Source organism: Sphaeramia orbicularis, chromosome 4, assembly GCF_902148855.1.
Source record: "Sphaeramia orbicularis chromosome 4, fSphaOr1.1, whole genome shotgun sequence".
Classification (NCBI taxonomy): Eukaryota; Metazoa; Chordata; class Actinopteri; order Kurtiformes; family Apogonidae; genus Sphaeramia; species Sphaeramia orbicularis.
In genome coordinates this window covers 10,437,091-10,453,873 of record NC_043960.1, presented here as the reverse complement: position 1 = coordinate 10,453,873, position 16,783 = coordinate 10,437,091, and the positions used below count along the sequence as shown (strand labels likewise).

The 16,783-nt window shown below is 40.3% G+C and overlaps 1 protein-coding gene across 4 annotated transcripts in view; it reads left to right on the top strand.

Moving 5' to 3' along the window:
* The first annotated feature begins 827 nt into the window (after nt 1–827).
* The window catches only part of lrp8 (low density lipoprotein receptor-related protein 8, apolipoprotein e receptor), a 367,439-nt gene continuing 351,483 nt past the window's right edge, over nt 828–16,783 (top strand). For all 4 annotated transcript variants that reach the window (XM_030132189.1, XM_030132188.1, XM_030132187.1 and 1 more), the window contains exons 1-2: nt 828–1,033; nt 3,020–3,145. In XM_030132189.1, the coding sequence (XP_029988049.1) occupies nt 967–1,033; nt 3,020–3,145 (193 nt within the window). In that variant the 5' untranslated portion in view covers nt 828–966. The remainder of the gene's footprint in view (nt 1,034–3,019; nt 3,146–16,783) is intronic.

Here is a 16,783-nt window from a genome sequence, read left to right as displayed (position 1 = left end):
TATATTTATTTTTCTTTTGTTGTTTGTTGCTGCTGTTAACTGTGAATTTGCCCATGGTGGGTTCAATTAAGTCATATCTGATCTTATTTTATCTTAATAGTTTTTTTTTTTTTAATTGTGTATGTTTTTACCTATCCTATGAACCTAGTTTCTGTGTCCTTAATAAATCTTGAATGAAAGAATGTTGTTTACTGTAGCAACAGGTACTGAAAGCTGGATACTAAGAGCAGCAGCAGTTCTACTGTTACTGTTTGTAAGTGTGGATCACAAAAGCAGTTCCTACTGTTATAGACCTGTGAATGAAATGAACATGTGAGACTAATTGGACAACCACCGAGAGAGAAACTCCTAGAACCACCAGACACAACTTCCTGTTTGACAGCTGCAGGCTGGCATGAAGATTACGCATTTGCATATGTGGTTAAGGTTAGAGTAACATGAAAAATCCACTCTGCGTTTATCCCATTACATTACATTATTAAACCCTCACATGGATTATACCCAAATTAAATTAGGTGCATTTTAATAGGATTCTTGCTATAAACTCCCATCAGTGGTTTTGTGGTTTTTACTCCACAATGAACCTGATCAGGACAGATTACGCGTCCTCGACATGACTCTGCATTTTCAGATGTGACTCCCCTAACAGCTCTTTTTTTTTTTTTTTTTTTTTTTTTTTTTTTTTTTTTGGTAGTGTTTCTACCTACTACATCAACCGCAGGCTCCATCCGCTACTATCCCGCCCATAAGCGTCACTGATTCAAATGTGCAGCCGAGGCAGAGCCAGAGAGAGCAAAGAGAAAGCACAGAGCCAAGCTGAAGGCTGATCACACACACTCGAACAGAGGCAGCAGGAACACACAGCGCGTCTCAGAGGTTTTAAAGGAAGGGTAGACCCGGATCCTTCACTCATATGTTTATTTGGACTCGCATGAACACAAGTGCGCACCGCCCCAGGATCTAAAGATGTGGACTGAAGTCGGAAAGCTTGTGCTATTACATTTGTTACTCATGGAGCTCCATTGCGCTAAAGGTAAGTCACTTGGTTGCATTTGCATCGCATCCACGGAAAACAACCCTTTTTTTTTAATGTGGGGGGTCACACCACACCACAGCCTATTGAGATATAACTGGAGTCTTGCGGTGCCGTGCGTAAACGTGCTCCGTGGACTTGTCCGTATGCGTTCATGCGACGGTTCACACCTGGATCGCTACTTTTTATTTATTTATTTATTTTATTATTATTATCCACGCTATCACTGGTGACACGGTGTGACAATGTGGGGAAGAAAAAGACCCCCCCAACACGTGTCTAAATGCAGTAAGGAGCTGGTGGTGCTAAGGCGACAAGAAGCCAGTCCGTGTCAGTGTGTGTTTACAAAGTCCAAATTGCAGCAGTATGGTGTTTTTTGTTTTGTTTTGTTGTTGTTGTTGTTGTTGCAGCAGCAGCTCAATAAAAGCCCTAATGAGTTGCCCCAAAGATTTTTTTTTGTGTGTGAATGCCAGCAGGTCATTGGTGACAGGCATGGGGCTACTGCAACGGTAGAGTCCACATGCGCAAAGATATGGAGCTGAAAATGTACAAAACAAGCACTCAAGTTGTATTTTGTAATATAAATGTTAGATTTGTGAAACAACACCTGCTGCAGCTGGATTGTAAACATCCAAATCCAATCCAATGTAACTTTATTTGTAAAGCACTTTAATATAACAACCACAGTGGACCAAAGTGCATGTACAGAAAAAAATAAATAAAAACAGAGTAAAATACAAGAATAGATTAAAAGACATAGAACAACTGTAAAAATGAAATAAAAAATACAGAAGAATTGATAAAACCTAAGAATAAAATACAAGAATCTATTAAAAGACATAGAACAACTGTAAAAATTAAATAAAAATACAGAAGAATTGATAAAACCTAAATCAAAGAATAAAATACAAGAATAGATTAAAACATAAAAAGCATCAACTCATTTAATCCATAAAGACCCAGTGTGACTTTTCGTGTCAGTTCCCAAATGAATTTTTCTTTGTATTTAATTTTTATGACCATTTATTGTAGGGTCAAAACACAGTAATGTCCCATCAGAGAGCGAACTTTAATTGATTGCAATTCCAATATTTATTTCAGTATAAAGTAGCTCCTTGTTTTGGATAATCCCTTATGTTCCAACTAAAGCAAAAATGAATTTAGAAGTAAAAATGTGGGTCATTTAGCAACACTAATCTGTCAGATTGTCTCGAAAATGTCCCGTCAGAGAGATTTTTGAGTACCATGTAATATTATCTCCTGTATTTTGCATTCTTTTAGTGAAAATCAAGCATTTTTCTATATTTAATTCACAGATCATGTAGATGTTCATAAAAGCTCAGATTAAAGTTGAGGGTTATTACATCAGAAACAGAGAAAGTGACCTTTTTTAAGGAAATATATCATTAACTGAACATTAAAACAAGTGTCTCCATCCACTGTCATTGATCCAACTCCATGGGTTTTACTGTTGAATCAGTGTTGTAGAAGATGACGGTGTTTCCACGTTCACTACGGAGCTTCTGAACGCCCAAATGGGTCACATCTGATGACCATGAAAGATGAATAACTGTATTTTACACTAATTATTTACATGGATTGATAGGATTATTGGTTCAGAAGTTATTAAGCATTTTATATCAGTAAAGGTTTTCAGCTGTTTGGGTCTTTATGGGTTAACAGCTGACACCAGAAAAAAAAAAAAAAAAAATTCTGCAAGATTCTGTGACTGAACTGACACCTCAAGATTCTTCCCAGCATGTGAAATGTGTAATATCTAAACTAAAGGATCAGCATTATCTTATTTTACCACATACTTACACATCCTCTTTCCTCTAGACAGACTAACTGTAATTGTTGCCCATTGTTCCCACGTGGCTTTAACACTCGCCAGTGTTTGTAAACCTCATTTGCTGTAGCTCCGACAGCCACGTGCTTTTCTTGAAATAAACCAAAAATCCTTCTGTTTTGGGTTCTAAATCACAGGAACTCACGTCGAATCAGAGTGTGAAACTGGACAGTTCCAGTGCAAGAACGGCCGTTGCATCCCGACCGTGTGGAGATGTGATGATGATGACGACTGCTCCGACAGCAGCGACGAGGAAAACTGTCGTAAGTAGACAAGACTCAGTCACACCGGTGGACAACATAGGCTAAGGATTTGTTTTTGCTGCATCATAGCCCTTGTTTACACCTGCTGACTGGTTATTAATAAAAGTCTTGTTCTTAGTTTTTTTCATGTGATGCTCTACGTTGCTTTGTCACACCTAACTGCACTTAAATGGATAATATAATAGTGCATGATGCAGATTTTTGATTGTAGCCATGTTGTCATTTTAGTACGAATGAACTTACTCTAAGGATAAGCTCCTTTTCTTGGGGCCCCCCCGTGAGTCTCCATGTCAGTTGCTAATCTGTAGATGTTGGTGCAGGAACTCCTGATCCTGGATTGCTGATCAGGTCACATGGCCCAGGGGAATTTCAGTCATTTCTGTCTAATTTCACCTACTGTGCAAACCTCAGACACAATTAAATCTTTAACCTTACCGGGCCACAGTAGGGCTATTTCATAATATTATTATTATTACCCTTATCTTGCAGTGACAGTGTAGAGATAATGGCAGTTCTGTTATCAGGAAGACCGTTCACTCTGTTATACTGTCTGGTAAAGCTTCAGATATATAATGGCTCCACAGATTGTGTCATTTCTGTAATGATGTGATAAAAATGCAGTTCCATGTGTCATGACATCTCACTGCTGAGCAATGCAGCATGTTCTAATGCAAATACTGTGACTCTCAGATATGGCTGTTAAAAAAAATTAGCTCAACGGCGCCTCTGCTTCTGTGGGTAGATTGCTTATTATTGGAGTTTGAATACAGTAGTGCATTTTCTATATCAAATCATATCGTTCAGAAATGTGCGAAAAACACCAACTCTTTGCAGTCTCGGTTGAGTTGCTCCTACTCGCGAAATTGCACCGACAACCAGCTGAGTAATCATCTCATGAATTTGTCACGGTGCTAATTGCTTCAATGGTTGTATTAGTGGCCACTTATTTTGTGGCTTATGCTGATGACTAGGACCAAACCTATGATTGAGTCGTCTGGTTTGGCCGAATCGTCAGTGGCTGTTGAATATCTTGGGACTTCCCTGCATGAATGCCGTGACATTTACAAGTGCATCTCACTGACTAGAGAGAGTGATTGGGGTCATTGGACATTTAGTGGTAGATTCTTGATGGATGTGAAATTAGGTTTTAATGAGCTCTCCTTCTCTGTAACAGGTGTGGTTTGTTTTGTTGTTTCGTTTAAGCGTTTTTTTCTGGGAGATTGTGAGATATGCCGCAAGGTGACAGACTGTTATTTTAAGTGAGTGTCTTTTTCTATTGGAGAAAGTGCTCTGTCTTCACTCTTCAGTCTTTTGTTACCTACCCTGTGAGCTTCAGATGTGGTTATACTTTCCTCTTGGGCTCCCCTGTCACTCTCTCGGTCTTTCCCCCCTTCCTCAGTTTACACCTTTATCTACTTTTTCTCTCTTTCTGTGCCTTAGTCTCTCTTTTGCCACATCCATCCTTTTGCTCCTTCTCTTCCCTCTTACCCGTCTTGCACTCTCTATTCTCTAACTGCTTCAGCCTTCAGTCTGTGTTGGAAGTTGGGTGCTTCTTTCTAAAAAGCTGTCTCACATCCTCTGTATTGTAGCATCCACTAAGGGGTTTTCCTACCCCCATTTTTAAATCTCCAGTGGGCACCTTGGCAGAGCGAGTGCCAGAGAGGCTATGCCCACTCGTCTTACGCCCACAAAGAGCATCAGCTGACAGGTTGGTTGGAGATAAATCCAACAGCGTGACTCTGGTTGCCGGAGTGATGCTCAGTGGCTGGCAACGGGCCAGCCCTTCCAACACATGCCAGCACTGCCACTGTGCCCCCCTCCCAAAAAACCCAATATCACCAGCAGAGCTCAGCAGAGAAGGGGAGGTAGTGGAGAGAGGGAGGAGGAGAAAAGATGGGACAGATTTCATTGAAAGGAGCAGGATGGTGATGCAAAGGGGAGGGGAAAATACAAGATCTGCAAAATAATTACAGTGAAAGGGCAGGGGGGCAAATGAGACAGGAGAAGAACTGAAGCATAATCGCTTAGAGAATTAAGGTTAGCCAACAGACAAGCTTTACTTCACTTATAGTGGTGTGAAAAGGATAAATAGGCTTGGAAGATAAGACCACTAGCAGTACTTGCAAAGACAGCTTGTATTCATAGATTTTTTTTTTTTTTTTTTTTTTTTGCTGATTTTGATCTTTGCTTTAGTTGAAGTATTTATTTAACTGGTATATGTAGGATGTAGAAAAATACGTTCTTTGATATTTATGGGTAATTTCTGCCTTATATTACATCAAAAAGAATCAGTAATTAAAGCTTTGGGTGTTAGCCGTACTCTTAATAACATTCACAAGTATTCCTTAATAACTTCAATAATTTTCATTTCATTCATTCATTTTCTGAACAACCTAATCCTCTTTGTGGTTATGGAGATGCTGGAGGCTTTCCCAGTTACCATCAGGTGAAAGCAGGGTTCATTTAAGACACATCGCCGCTTCGTAGCAGGACTGACGAACAGCGCATACAGACGAATAGCCTTTCGATCTCACCTTCACTCCTGCAGGTGATTTAGAGCAACCAAACAGTTCACCTGTTTTGAGATGGTGGACATGCAGATATAGGGAAAACAGGCAGACTTCACACAAAAAGAACTAAAGGCACCGGGGGGGGTTTGCTGTGAGGTGACAGTTACCAGTGTTCTAATGTACCAACTGTTAACCTACGATTTTTACATCAAAAATTAGCATGTAGCTGTTGGCGTGTTTTCAAATGTGAGTAAATCTGTGGTAATTGAATCCTTTTACACTACCAGTAGACTGGGGCGCTGCTACCGATTGTGGACCCCATGGAAGGTAAACGTTGTGGGCCCTTCAGAAAAGAAATTGTATGTAAATCTGTCATTGGAGTGTGGGGGGTATGAGTATAGAGGTGTGTTTCATAAGCAGGGTGCAATTTGATGGTTTTTACATCCCTACTTCTGCTCAATGGGGGGTGGGGGGGGATGACACACAATGAACCAATGTAAGTAACAGGCAGGTTGTGACAGTTGTCTGCCACCTATATCCTACGTTACTGGCACTAACATTCACCTGAACCGAACTGTCGGCAGTCTCAGAATTTGCGAGCGTACCCATGCACTGGGGCGCTGTAAGCGGGGGGGTGTAAACGTGACAAATTCATGTGACCCAGCAGTTGTGTGTCCAGTGGATACAGGTTAGACATTGCGAAAATTTGGTGTAAGATCTGCTGTATAATAGAGGAATAGAACCTGGGAGTTGGATGTTGAAAGTAAGTAAAGAGTGGCCATGGCTCAGATGGTAGAGTGGGTTGTCCAATAACCGGTTGGCGGTTCGGATCCCGCTCAGTCCATGTGCTGTTGTGTCCTTGGGCAAGACCCTTCACCCTCCTTGCCTCCGGTGCTGCTACTCACACTGGTGTATGAATGCGTATGAACGTTCGGTGGTGGTCGGAGGGGCCGTAGGCACGAATTAGCAGCCACACTTCCGTCAGTCTGCCCCAGGGCAGCTGTGGCTACAAATGTAGTTTACCACCACCAGAGGGGGAATGTGGGAGCGAATGAATAATGGATCCTCTGTACGTGCTTTGAGTATTCGTTCATAGAAAAGCGATATATAAATCTAATCCATTATTATTGTTATTATTATTATTATTATTATTATTATTATTATTATTATTATTATCACTTTCGTTTCATGCCAGCTTTAGTTACGTTAGTTGTGGACGTATATAACTGCCCCCCATCCCCCGCTCTAACTAAAAAGAAACCCCAAAAAACCACCCCCCTCTGGTTTTTCGACAAATAGCACCCTATTCATAAGTACAGTAACAACTGCAAAGGGCGTGAAAACTAAAGTAAAACTTAACTTTAAACGTCTGAGTTCCAGCTTCTATCCCTCTCTTTTACAGCGGAGCTTACACGAAATTAGCGCAACTTCTAACCTATATCCACGGGACCCCCTGGAAATGCTGGGACCCATGAATTTGTTATGTCTACCCCCCCTTTACGGCGCCCCAGCCAGTAGACACATGTGATTTCTTTTCATATTATGTGTATTAAAAATACACTGGAAAACGAGGAACATCATGGAGGCCAGTGACTGCTGTGGTGGTGACAGTTTTTCATTCTTTCAAACTCAACACAGAGTTTCACTTAAAACAGAAATGGGTTGAATCTGTGGCTGTCACACCATTATATTGACAGAGTTGTTAAAAGTAGAGGATACACCCTGGTGTCGTGTTTCCATCGCGGCCAATCGGAACTGGAGCTGATAAGTACCTGTAGCTACTACAGTCATGTGAGCTGGGAACAAAAGTCGTACCCTTTCACACTAAAGACAAAAGCCAGATGTTACTGTTTTTGTTTTTTTTATTCTTTTTTGTCTAGTGTGAAAGAGGTATTCAGTACTAGCCTTATACACAACATGAGTGCATGCTGTTTGGCTGTTTGACTTATATCATCCCATCTTCTGTTTGAACACCGACATGCAGGTAAACATATCATCTTACTCAGCTAGGACGAATAGAATTTTTAGCATGTGAGTAAGTGTGTACAAAGAACACCTGCCTCTTTGCACACAAACACACAGGTCTTCGCTAGCTTCAGTTACCTCCAGCATCCTCACTCTAGCAGCTGTTTCAGAATCAGTCTAGGTAGATTGGGTTGTCTTTTGTGCCTTGTCTGTTCTTCCTCCTCCCTCTCCTCTGCTTTATTCTCAACATGCCTCTCGGTAGATTCTGCTCTTGTTGCCCTGGGAGACGGTAAAGTGGTAACGGTGGGGTTTTTCTGCATGTGTGTGCTTTCTTTGCACAAAACATAACAGTCCTCCTGCACATGTGTGTACAGACACATATGGAAACTCTCCACCTCTGCATGTCTTCATATGACCTATATTTCATTTGTGGAAATGCTGCAAAAAGGCTTTATCATTTTTACAGCGGATTTAAATGGATTTAAACATGGCTAATCCAAAGTGCCACTGTAAAATCATCTCATCTCTGAACCTCATGTTCGTCGTTCTCCCCTGCTTTGTTGTTGAGTCCTCTCCTCCAGATGGCCTTGGTCGCACAAAAACGCAACGTAGTATTGTGGTACTGTACTGTACAGATGAGCAGTGATTAAAATATATAGAAATGTAGAAATCTATCAATGAGGTGATGAGCAAAGAGGAATATTTTAGTCCTTACACAGTGCCATATTTTTTTATCTTCCCGACTAAAGCATTCATAAATAGAGCTGGGCGATTAAACGATAATGATATATAGCGAAATAACTTTTCCTCGATAGAAATATGAGACATGCTTGATACAATTTCGTTAGAATTCATTCGTCCATGTTTTGACAGTTCATTTGTCCATGTTTTGACAGACATAAGAACAGCCAATCATGATTAAATAGCACCGCACTGAACCGATCACGCTAGAGCCACGTCAACTTAGGTTGACGCTAGGGCTGCATGATATTGGAATAAACTGACATTGCGATTTTTTTTTGACCCTGCGATATACGTTGCGATATGAAAAAATACTCAGGAGGATATAACAGCTGTGTGGTGCCGACATAAATGGTCAAACAAATTAATTGTGTTTCTGATCGTTGTGTTGACAGGTGGAAGACACTATCGACACAGAACACGTGTTTCAGTATCATCCTTCTTGCAGCTGAAATAATTCCAGATAACTGACGTTGGGTTTTTTTTGGCACCAAGTCTTAGTTTACGGTGATTTTCTCTTGTTCGTTGCTCATTTTTCTATGCTGTTACCAGGGACTCACTCCAAACTGATTGAGAACGATTGTGATTGGTGGATCGCTGTGCGCAGTTTGTTTCAGGTACCCAGGTTGAAATTAGATGCGAACACGTTGAGTTCATTTGGGACCTGCAATGTGACTATTGCTCACACATACAATGCGATGACGATGTTCAAACAATATTGTGCAGCTCTAGTTGAAGCACACAGCACAGGCTTAAGAGCGGTCACAGCACACACGCTAATTTTTGGGATGCAGCGGGAGTCAATGGGGGTTCCCTTTGAGAAAATTGGACCGAGAACTCAAGCGACCGGGTTACTGAAAACTAGATAGAAGCCAGGAGTCGGACGTTCAAAGCATGTTAAGTTTCATTTTCGGTTTATGGCAGTTACGGAACGCATCCCCACGCATATACCCCTGGTATTGTTTCTTGAAGATGGTCTGTTTTGTTTGTGTTCTCTTTTAAAAATTGAAAGCTTTTGCCTGCTGGTCAGACTTTTAGTTTAGTTTTAAATATATGTACCTGTTTTATTTATCTAAAACAGTTGTATAATGTTTTTCAGCACATCTGTCATGTTCAACATCTGACAGAAAATAAATCCTATTTAAATCAAAAATCACCTTCTGATGTCTTCACAACCAACTTATGAGTAACAGAAAATTTAAGCTTCATGAAAATAGTGATTTGATTTATATCGTGATACATATCGATATCGTTGGATATGAAAAGAAAATATTGTGATTTAATTTTTTCCATACTTATTCCAGAGTTATTAACCCCTTACATATCCAACTATTTTAAGTTAGACTTCAGAATCATGAAAAAATGCAGTATTCTCTGCTCTTAAAGCTAGGTGTGCATGCAGTGAAGGTGTTGCAACCATGTCCGATCATGGGAAAGTTTTACCCGCTCTCAACTATCAAAAACCACTATAGCTTAAAAAATGAACGCCTCATCTAGCAGTTTTGTCGGATTTGTACAGCCATACATTTAAGAGGAGATTGACCTCCTCCTGAACCAACCTCAGTCCTCTCAGTCTGCAACATAATTCCTACCTTTTCCCACACTGATGCAGGTTAGCTATATTTACTGCCTGCTATTTACCGTTGAGTCTTTATTTCTAACCTGGCCCAAAAATCCTGTACAGAAAAGTTATGGAAGCGATTTTACTCCACAGTGCATTACAGAATTACTTAGTTCGGCCAATTTCAGCAACTTTTTTCGAACATATATAATGTTTTGAGGCTGAATTTTCTTTACAGAAATGAGGCCAGACACATTATAATGGGATCTTGGCCATCTAAAAGTTTTCTTTTGACATTTTGTTTACTTATTAATCAATATGACAAGAGAAAAATAAATAATGGAATAGTGAAATTTAAGTTAGAAAGTATATTTTGAATGCTATAAACCCCTGGTGACCTGTAAATCTTTGGTTTTGAATAGCCACAGGGATAGAAAAAGAAGGAAATGGGTGGGAAGAAAGTTGTTGTCGAGTTCATTGTGTATGTGGGCAAATGTGTGTGTTTGTTATGTGTTACATCAGGACAATGGGTCTGAGAAGGTCTGCGAGAAGAGCGTCTCCTCTGTAGTCTGAGACCAGCTTCCCATAGAGGAGACATCACAACACATTTCACGCCATCGCTGTGTTTGTGTGTGCGTAAAGCCAGGCTCGAACACACACAAAAACACTGTAATAAGAGACTGCAGAGAGGCGCTTCAGGCATAAAAGGCATTGTGGTGATAGGCTCACAAAAAAACACATTCTGGTCACCTGCTGACACAACACACACACACACACACACACACACACACACACACACTGTTCTCAGTGGCACAGCTGGGGTCAGACCTTTAATAGGAGTATGAGGTCAAGGGGACCAGCAGCTTAATCAATTATACACAAACACACAATCCCCTAACTCACATCGCTATTGCATTTCTAGAACAAAAAAACCCACACATTTACACACACAGACACACACACACACAGATGTGGACAGACGGTCAACACTTACATTGATCATATTTGTACTCGGCGATGCACTTTCTGAGTTGGCATATTTTCTATTTTACGTTGTCCAACTCCATTATCCACAAACATACACACAAACACACCTTCATCCAGTCACATCCACACACATGCACACACTGACACCCCACTTCATCATTCGGTTTGTGAGTGGATGTATGTGTGGAGTGTACACAGCTGCAGCGCTCTGGTCTCAGGAGATGGAGACCCACTGCTGAGTTGTGTGACTACTGAGGCTGTGGGACTTTAACTGTATGTGTGTGTGTGTTTTATCTGAGAGGTTTTCTATGTGGAAAGAGGGCATTTCACAAACAAATGATGCATGAGAAGACGTGTGCCATCAAAAAAGGGAATCTGGGTGATTGGCAGTGTTGGTCAACTTGCCAATAAAATAGGAAGCATGCTCAAATGTTTTTATTTTTATTTTTGTAGAGCATTATACCAGTTCTGATTTTACTCATTCCAGTCAGCGAGCCCATGCAGAATATTTTTTTGGCATCTAGGCTCAGAGCTCATCATTCCCTGCAGGTGTGTTTACATATAGATCCTGTATATGGGAGTGATGAATGAACATATCTTCCCTCTGAGCCTACAGGTTGATGCTGTTGTGGTGGTGGACAGTGTGGTGCAGAGGGAGAAGGGGAAATGGTAGCCAGTCAAATAAGATGAACAAACTGGACGGTGCATTTAATGCTGCATTTCCACACATTGCAATTGCACAATTAGCCAATTTATCTATTTATTTATTTGTTCTTCTTGCTCTCTTTTTCCTCCTCTTCTCTCCTTCTAATTCTATCTTTTATATCTTATTGTTGCTCTAGGAAAGATAGTGTATTTTTAGGATGTAAGCCCTGTTATATGTATTTGGCTGAAGCCGTTCAATCTGAGCAGACTTTCCTATATCTGTCATGTTTAACAGTTTTCTTCCAGTATATTATGACTTCGTAATCTAAGTGATGTTTGTTGTGTTGGTCGTTTGTCCAGGACAACAGATGGAAATTAGCTTCTCTGCTAAATCTGGTGCATGCATCTTGTTCTTTGTAACTAATGCCAATACACACTGTCCTGGAACTAAATAAATAAATACAAAATATTACGTGATATTAGCCCGACTTGACTTGGCCTTTTTGCATTTCCATTATTTAAAAGAACCTGGAATCTGGTACTCGGTACAGTTTTTTTACTACTTGCTCAGCTGAGGTTCCAAAACAGGTGAAGAGGTACTAAAATGTGACGTGTAAACACCGCAGACCACTGATTGGTCAGAGAGTTGTCTCTGTGACCCACCATTTTATAAAAAACAGATTTGGATGTTTACAGTAAATATACCGGTAGGCTAATCCATAATGACAGCCCACAAAACAACACTGGGGTTGATCGAGGAGGGTCAGACATTTCTGTGTGAGCTTGACAGGGTAACAACCAACAAGCGAGTTTATCAGCAACCTTCTGAACAGACATCACGGAAGTTACGCGCAATGTCATTATGATGTCCAGGTACTCTAAAGTTGGTAGTATCCTGTAATGGAAACAGTCTCCAGGAATAGTACTTGGTACCTGAGTTGAGCTGAGTTGAATCGAGCCAGTAGCAGCATAATAGATGGTATAGATGAGCAGTTTGAGTGGCCTGAACCAGTTTGTAGACATACCCCCATCTGTGCTTCAACCTTCAGGAAAAAAACTACTTACCATAATCTGTCTAAGTATTTGTTTATACCTGTCTGATGATCTGATCACAGACTCAAATGGATTCTCGCTCATATCACGTGAAGTGATGGTTTCTCATTTCCAAGATCTCAAGAGTTTGATAAGCATAAAGGTATGAAAACAGTTTGGTAAAATATCAACATAAGACTCCCGAGTTGAGAAAAAAAAAAAAAAAAAAAATATATATATATATAAATATATATATATATATATATATATATATATATATATATATATATATATATATATATATATATAACAGACTTTCCCAAATTTCACCTGCAGGGGGAGAGTTGCTCTGTTTTTAGTCAGAAAACAGTCACAGTAAAACCACCAGTCGCCCCTGTTTTCTGTACAGTTTGTGTTGTCAATAGCAACTTTTACACAGACTTTTTTTCCCACAATTGAGTGATTTCCACAGCCAAGCCAAGGAGTAACAGAGGTGAGACAGGTTGGACTTTTACACAGTGGACCTGCGTTCCGGAATCAAAGGGGCAGTGACGCAGTGCAGCGTATAGTGTGTAACTTACACGTCGGAAATGCCCAGAGCATAGCGGTGTTGCTAACCTCTCCAGTCTTTCACCGTTCCGCAAATGTTAGCATGGATAGAGTCCTCCGCCTGAAGTGACAATAGCTCACGAATCTTGGTGTCTCCCTAGTTTGACATCTTTTTCGTCACGTTGATATGTTTGTTTCCTGTACACGGCACATGCTCATTTTTAAATCCCCCCCGACGCAGGGGTCACACACGCAATACATCATCAAAACGTCACACTTTGGTTGCGGAACGAGAGGTGTTCCTTTTACATAGTGTTCCAAAATCATGATTCCACCTTAATCACGGCTCTGTTACTGCCTCCTGAGGCGTTACAAAGCTGCGATAAAGGTGGGACCAAATGATCCCACAATTTTGTTTACACAGACATCATTCGGGAATAAAGGTGAAATATTCCCCTAACAGAAGTGCTGAGGAAAAAGGGGCTAACAGCTGCTCTAAACATGGGGCAGCTGTGGCTCAGGTGGTAGAGCAGGTAATCCAATAACTGAAGGGTTGGCAGTTCGAATCCCGCTCTGTCCTAGTCAGTCCGTTGTGTCATTGGGCAAGACACTTCACCCTCCCTGCCTCCAGTGCATCTCACGCTGGTGTATGAATGTTTGGTGGTGGTCGGTGGTGCAAATTGGCAGCCACGCTTCTGTCAGTCTGTCCCAGGGCAACTGTGGCTACAAATGTAGTTTACCACCACCAGAGTGTGAATGTGAGAGCGAATGAATAATGGGTCACTAATGTAAAGCGCTTTGGGTGTCTAGAAAGGCGCTATATAAATCCAATCCATTATTATTTCCTTATTAAGATCTGTTTAGAATCGTCCAAACAAGGTCAGAACTGTCACAGTTTAGTTGGAACTGTGGATCACCAGATGACCAACTTGGTGATGATCGTAATAACATCATGTAACAACTTTATACAACTTTATACCTACATAAGCCTCATAATCAAAGTCACCAGTGTAGAAGAAATGCTTCCATTTCAGCATTAAATTCTTTTCATATAAAGCTGTGTCCAGTGGTGAAATCAACAACAGTGCTTCTAGCTTTTATCACTTTCTTTGACTCTAAACATTGTTTCTTAGTGGTTCTCATCCCATCTCGTCAATTTGTGAGGTTTTGGTCAAAGACTCTGTGGTGTCCAGAAGAGTGACTCACTACTCCCTCTAGTGGTCACATAAATCCATGAGACTTTGTAAATAGGTTCAGTTCGCTACAACCCAATATATTGGTGTCTTTGGCAGAATCGCAGAGCTCTTTATTCTCAACATAATGATAATTGAAGGGTTTTTTTGGTATTTGAAGGTAGAAATACTACATGTAGTTCCTTTAAGTAATCCATAAATATGACAGCTCTATACATGTCTGATACTAAATCTCTATAAGAGCCTCCAGCCACTCTGTCTCTGATAATGTATGAAGGGTAAGGCTGCCAGCTGGCCAGTTCTCCCTAAAACATGATGCATTTTCACAAAAATAGGATATTAAACATAATCAGGAAGACAAGTTGTCACATGCAGCGTACTAGCATGACAGATGATGAGCCCAAAATGTGCCACCATCGTTGTCAGACCCTGTATCATGGTTCTACAAGCTAACAATATTTGTGTGCTGAATAGGTGTTGTGTGCAGCAGTGCAAAACAGCAGCATGGTAATTTTAGCTGAGGTCAGTTCTGGCCTGAGGCATTTGCTCTCACTGTTCACCTTTTACGACTATTTCATGCGTTCAGGTTTTGTTCAAGTTTTTAGTCTTGTTTCCTCTCCATCCTTGTCGTTTTACATCTTTTCCTTCCTCTCTGCAGCCCTTGTCTGCCCTTCATTGCATTTGGAGTTATGGGTTTGTATTGACATGAAGGGCAGGGGTGTGAAATGCTGTAAACTACAGGGAGGCAGCAGATGTTATGCATGTATAAGTGAACTGAGACTGTCCATCTCCGTTCGTTGCGTCTAATCCAATTAGCGAGTGTCTCATTGAGTGAGAATCTGACACAAACTTTTCTCCTAGTGCACAGAAGGAAATGAGGAACTGCTTCAGCGTTAACTTTTGCCTCAGGACATTTGGCTTTTTCTTCACACTGAGAGAAAACATTCTGAAGATGAATGTATTTTAATTAAGCATAATTCCATCCATTTGGAATATGCAGTTTTATCCACAAAAGGAATAACACAATTGATCTTTTCCTATCCTACTGAAATGAACCTTGTTCTTCAAGATCTAAACAAACTGCATTCACTGAAAAAGACTAGTGCTGCCACTAACGACTAATTTTGTAACGATTAATCTTTCAACTAATTTTTCGATTAGTCAACTAATCTAAATGACTAATTAAAAACAAAAAAAGTGAATAAAGTGTTTGTTATTTTGTTGTGTACATTTTATTTTGAATACAACTCAAGGGCCAAACATAAAATGTCCCCTGTACCATGACAAAGGTAAACAATATAAATAATTTACATATTACCATTTGATTTGAATTGATAAAGCCCTTTGTGACTCTGTCTGTGAAAAGTGCTCTATAAATAAATAAATTTACTAAACAAAAAATTACAAAGTGGGATGTTTTCCACGTAAGAGCGGAGGTAGGGGAACAGTGGTGTAATGGTCCCTAGAGACGAGGGTATACTCTCAATTTTTACCTTATTTTTAAGTAGTCCAGAAAAACACCCTGTTTTAGAAACAGTGACATGTAAAACTAGAAAAGCACAGACCTCCGCCAAGGTAGATCAGCGCCCCCCCCCCCATGTATTCTGCCTTTCTTGTCCACATTTCCATTCATCATACATCTTTCAATGAGACGTGCAGTGACCTGTCAATCAGCTAGGGGTGGAACTGGCACCTTAGGTGTCCAGTCAGGTTCCAGAGGTGGCCAGTGCTAGTTAGCAATATTTTCCTCGGAATGACTTGCCCTACTCTGCCTCTGATTGGCTCATCAGTCTTCATGCCTAAAGTTAACCAATCTAATCAGTGAAGGCAGCGAGTATTAACCAATTAGAGGCAGAGTAGGGTGGGTCATGGCTTCACCATCCTAGGGAAAAGCGTGGACAGTTTGGTTCAGATACGACTGAATGGTTCACATCGGGGGATTTAGAAGTGGGTATATGCAATGACTGAAGAATAGGTAGGTATACTCCATATACCACCGTATACCCTGGACTACACCACTGTGGTGGAATGAATGAGGTACGCATGAATCCATGGACCAGGGGAGGAGGGGTTGTTGAGTGTTTCTTCAGCTCTCAACTGATGACATTTAGCATTAATTTATTATAAACTACCTATGAGAAATGGAAATTTCAGTGTTCAATGCCTATTCAATTGTCCTCTATAAGCTAAATAAAATATCTAACTTATAATTATAGTAGAGTGACTGACAAGTGTGAATCACATTAAATGTATTAATTTATTTGTGCTAAAACTAATCAATTAAAATGGATATAAATATTATAATTACATTTTTGTTTGCAAAGTGTCTAAATCCCTAAAACAAAATGAGTGATATTGGTACAAAGGGAAAAGCAGCTGCACCAAGTCTGTTCTATTTTCCTTTCTCTTATTTCTTTTTAAAGAGTATTTTTGTCAAATTAGGAAAAACGGTCAC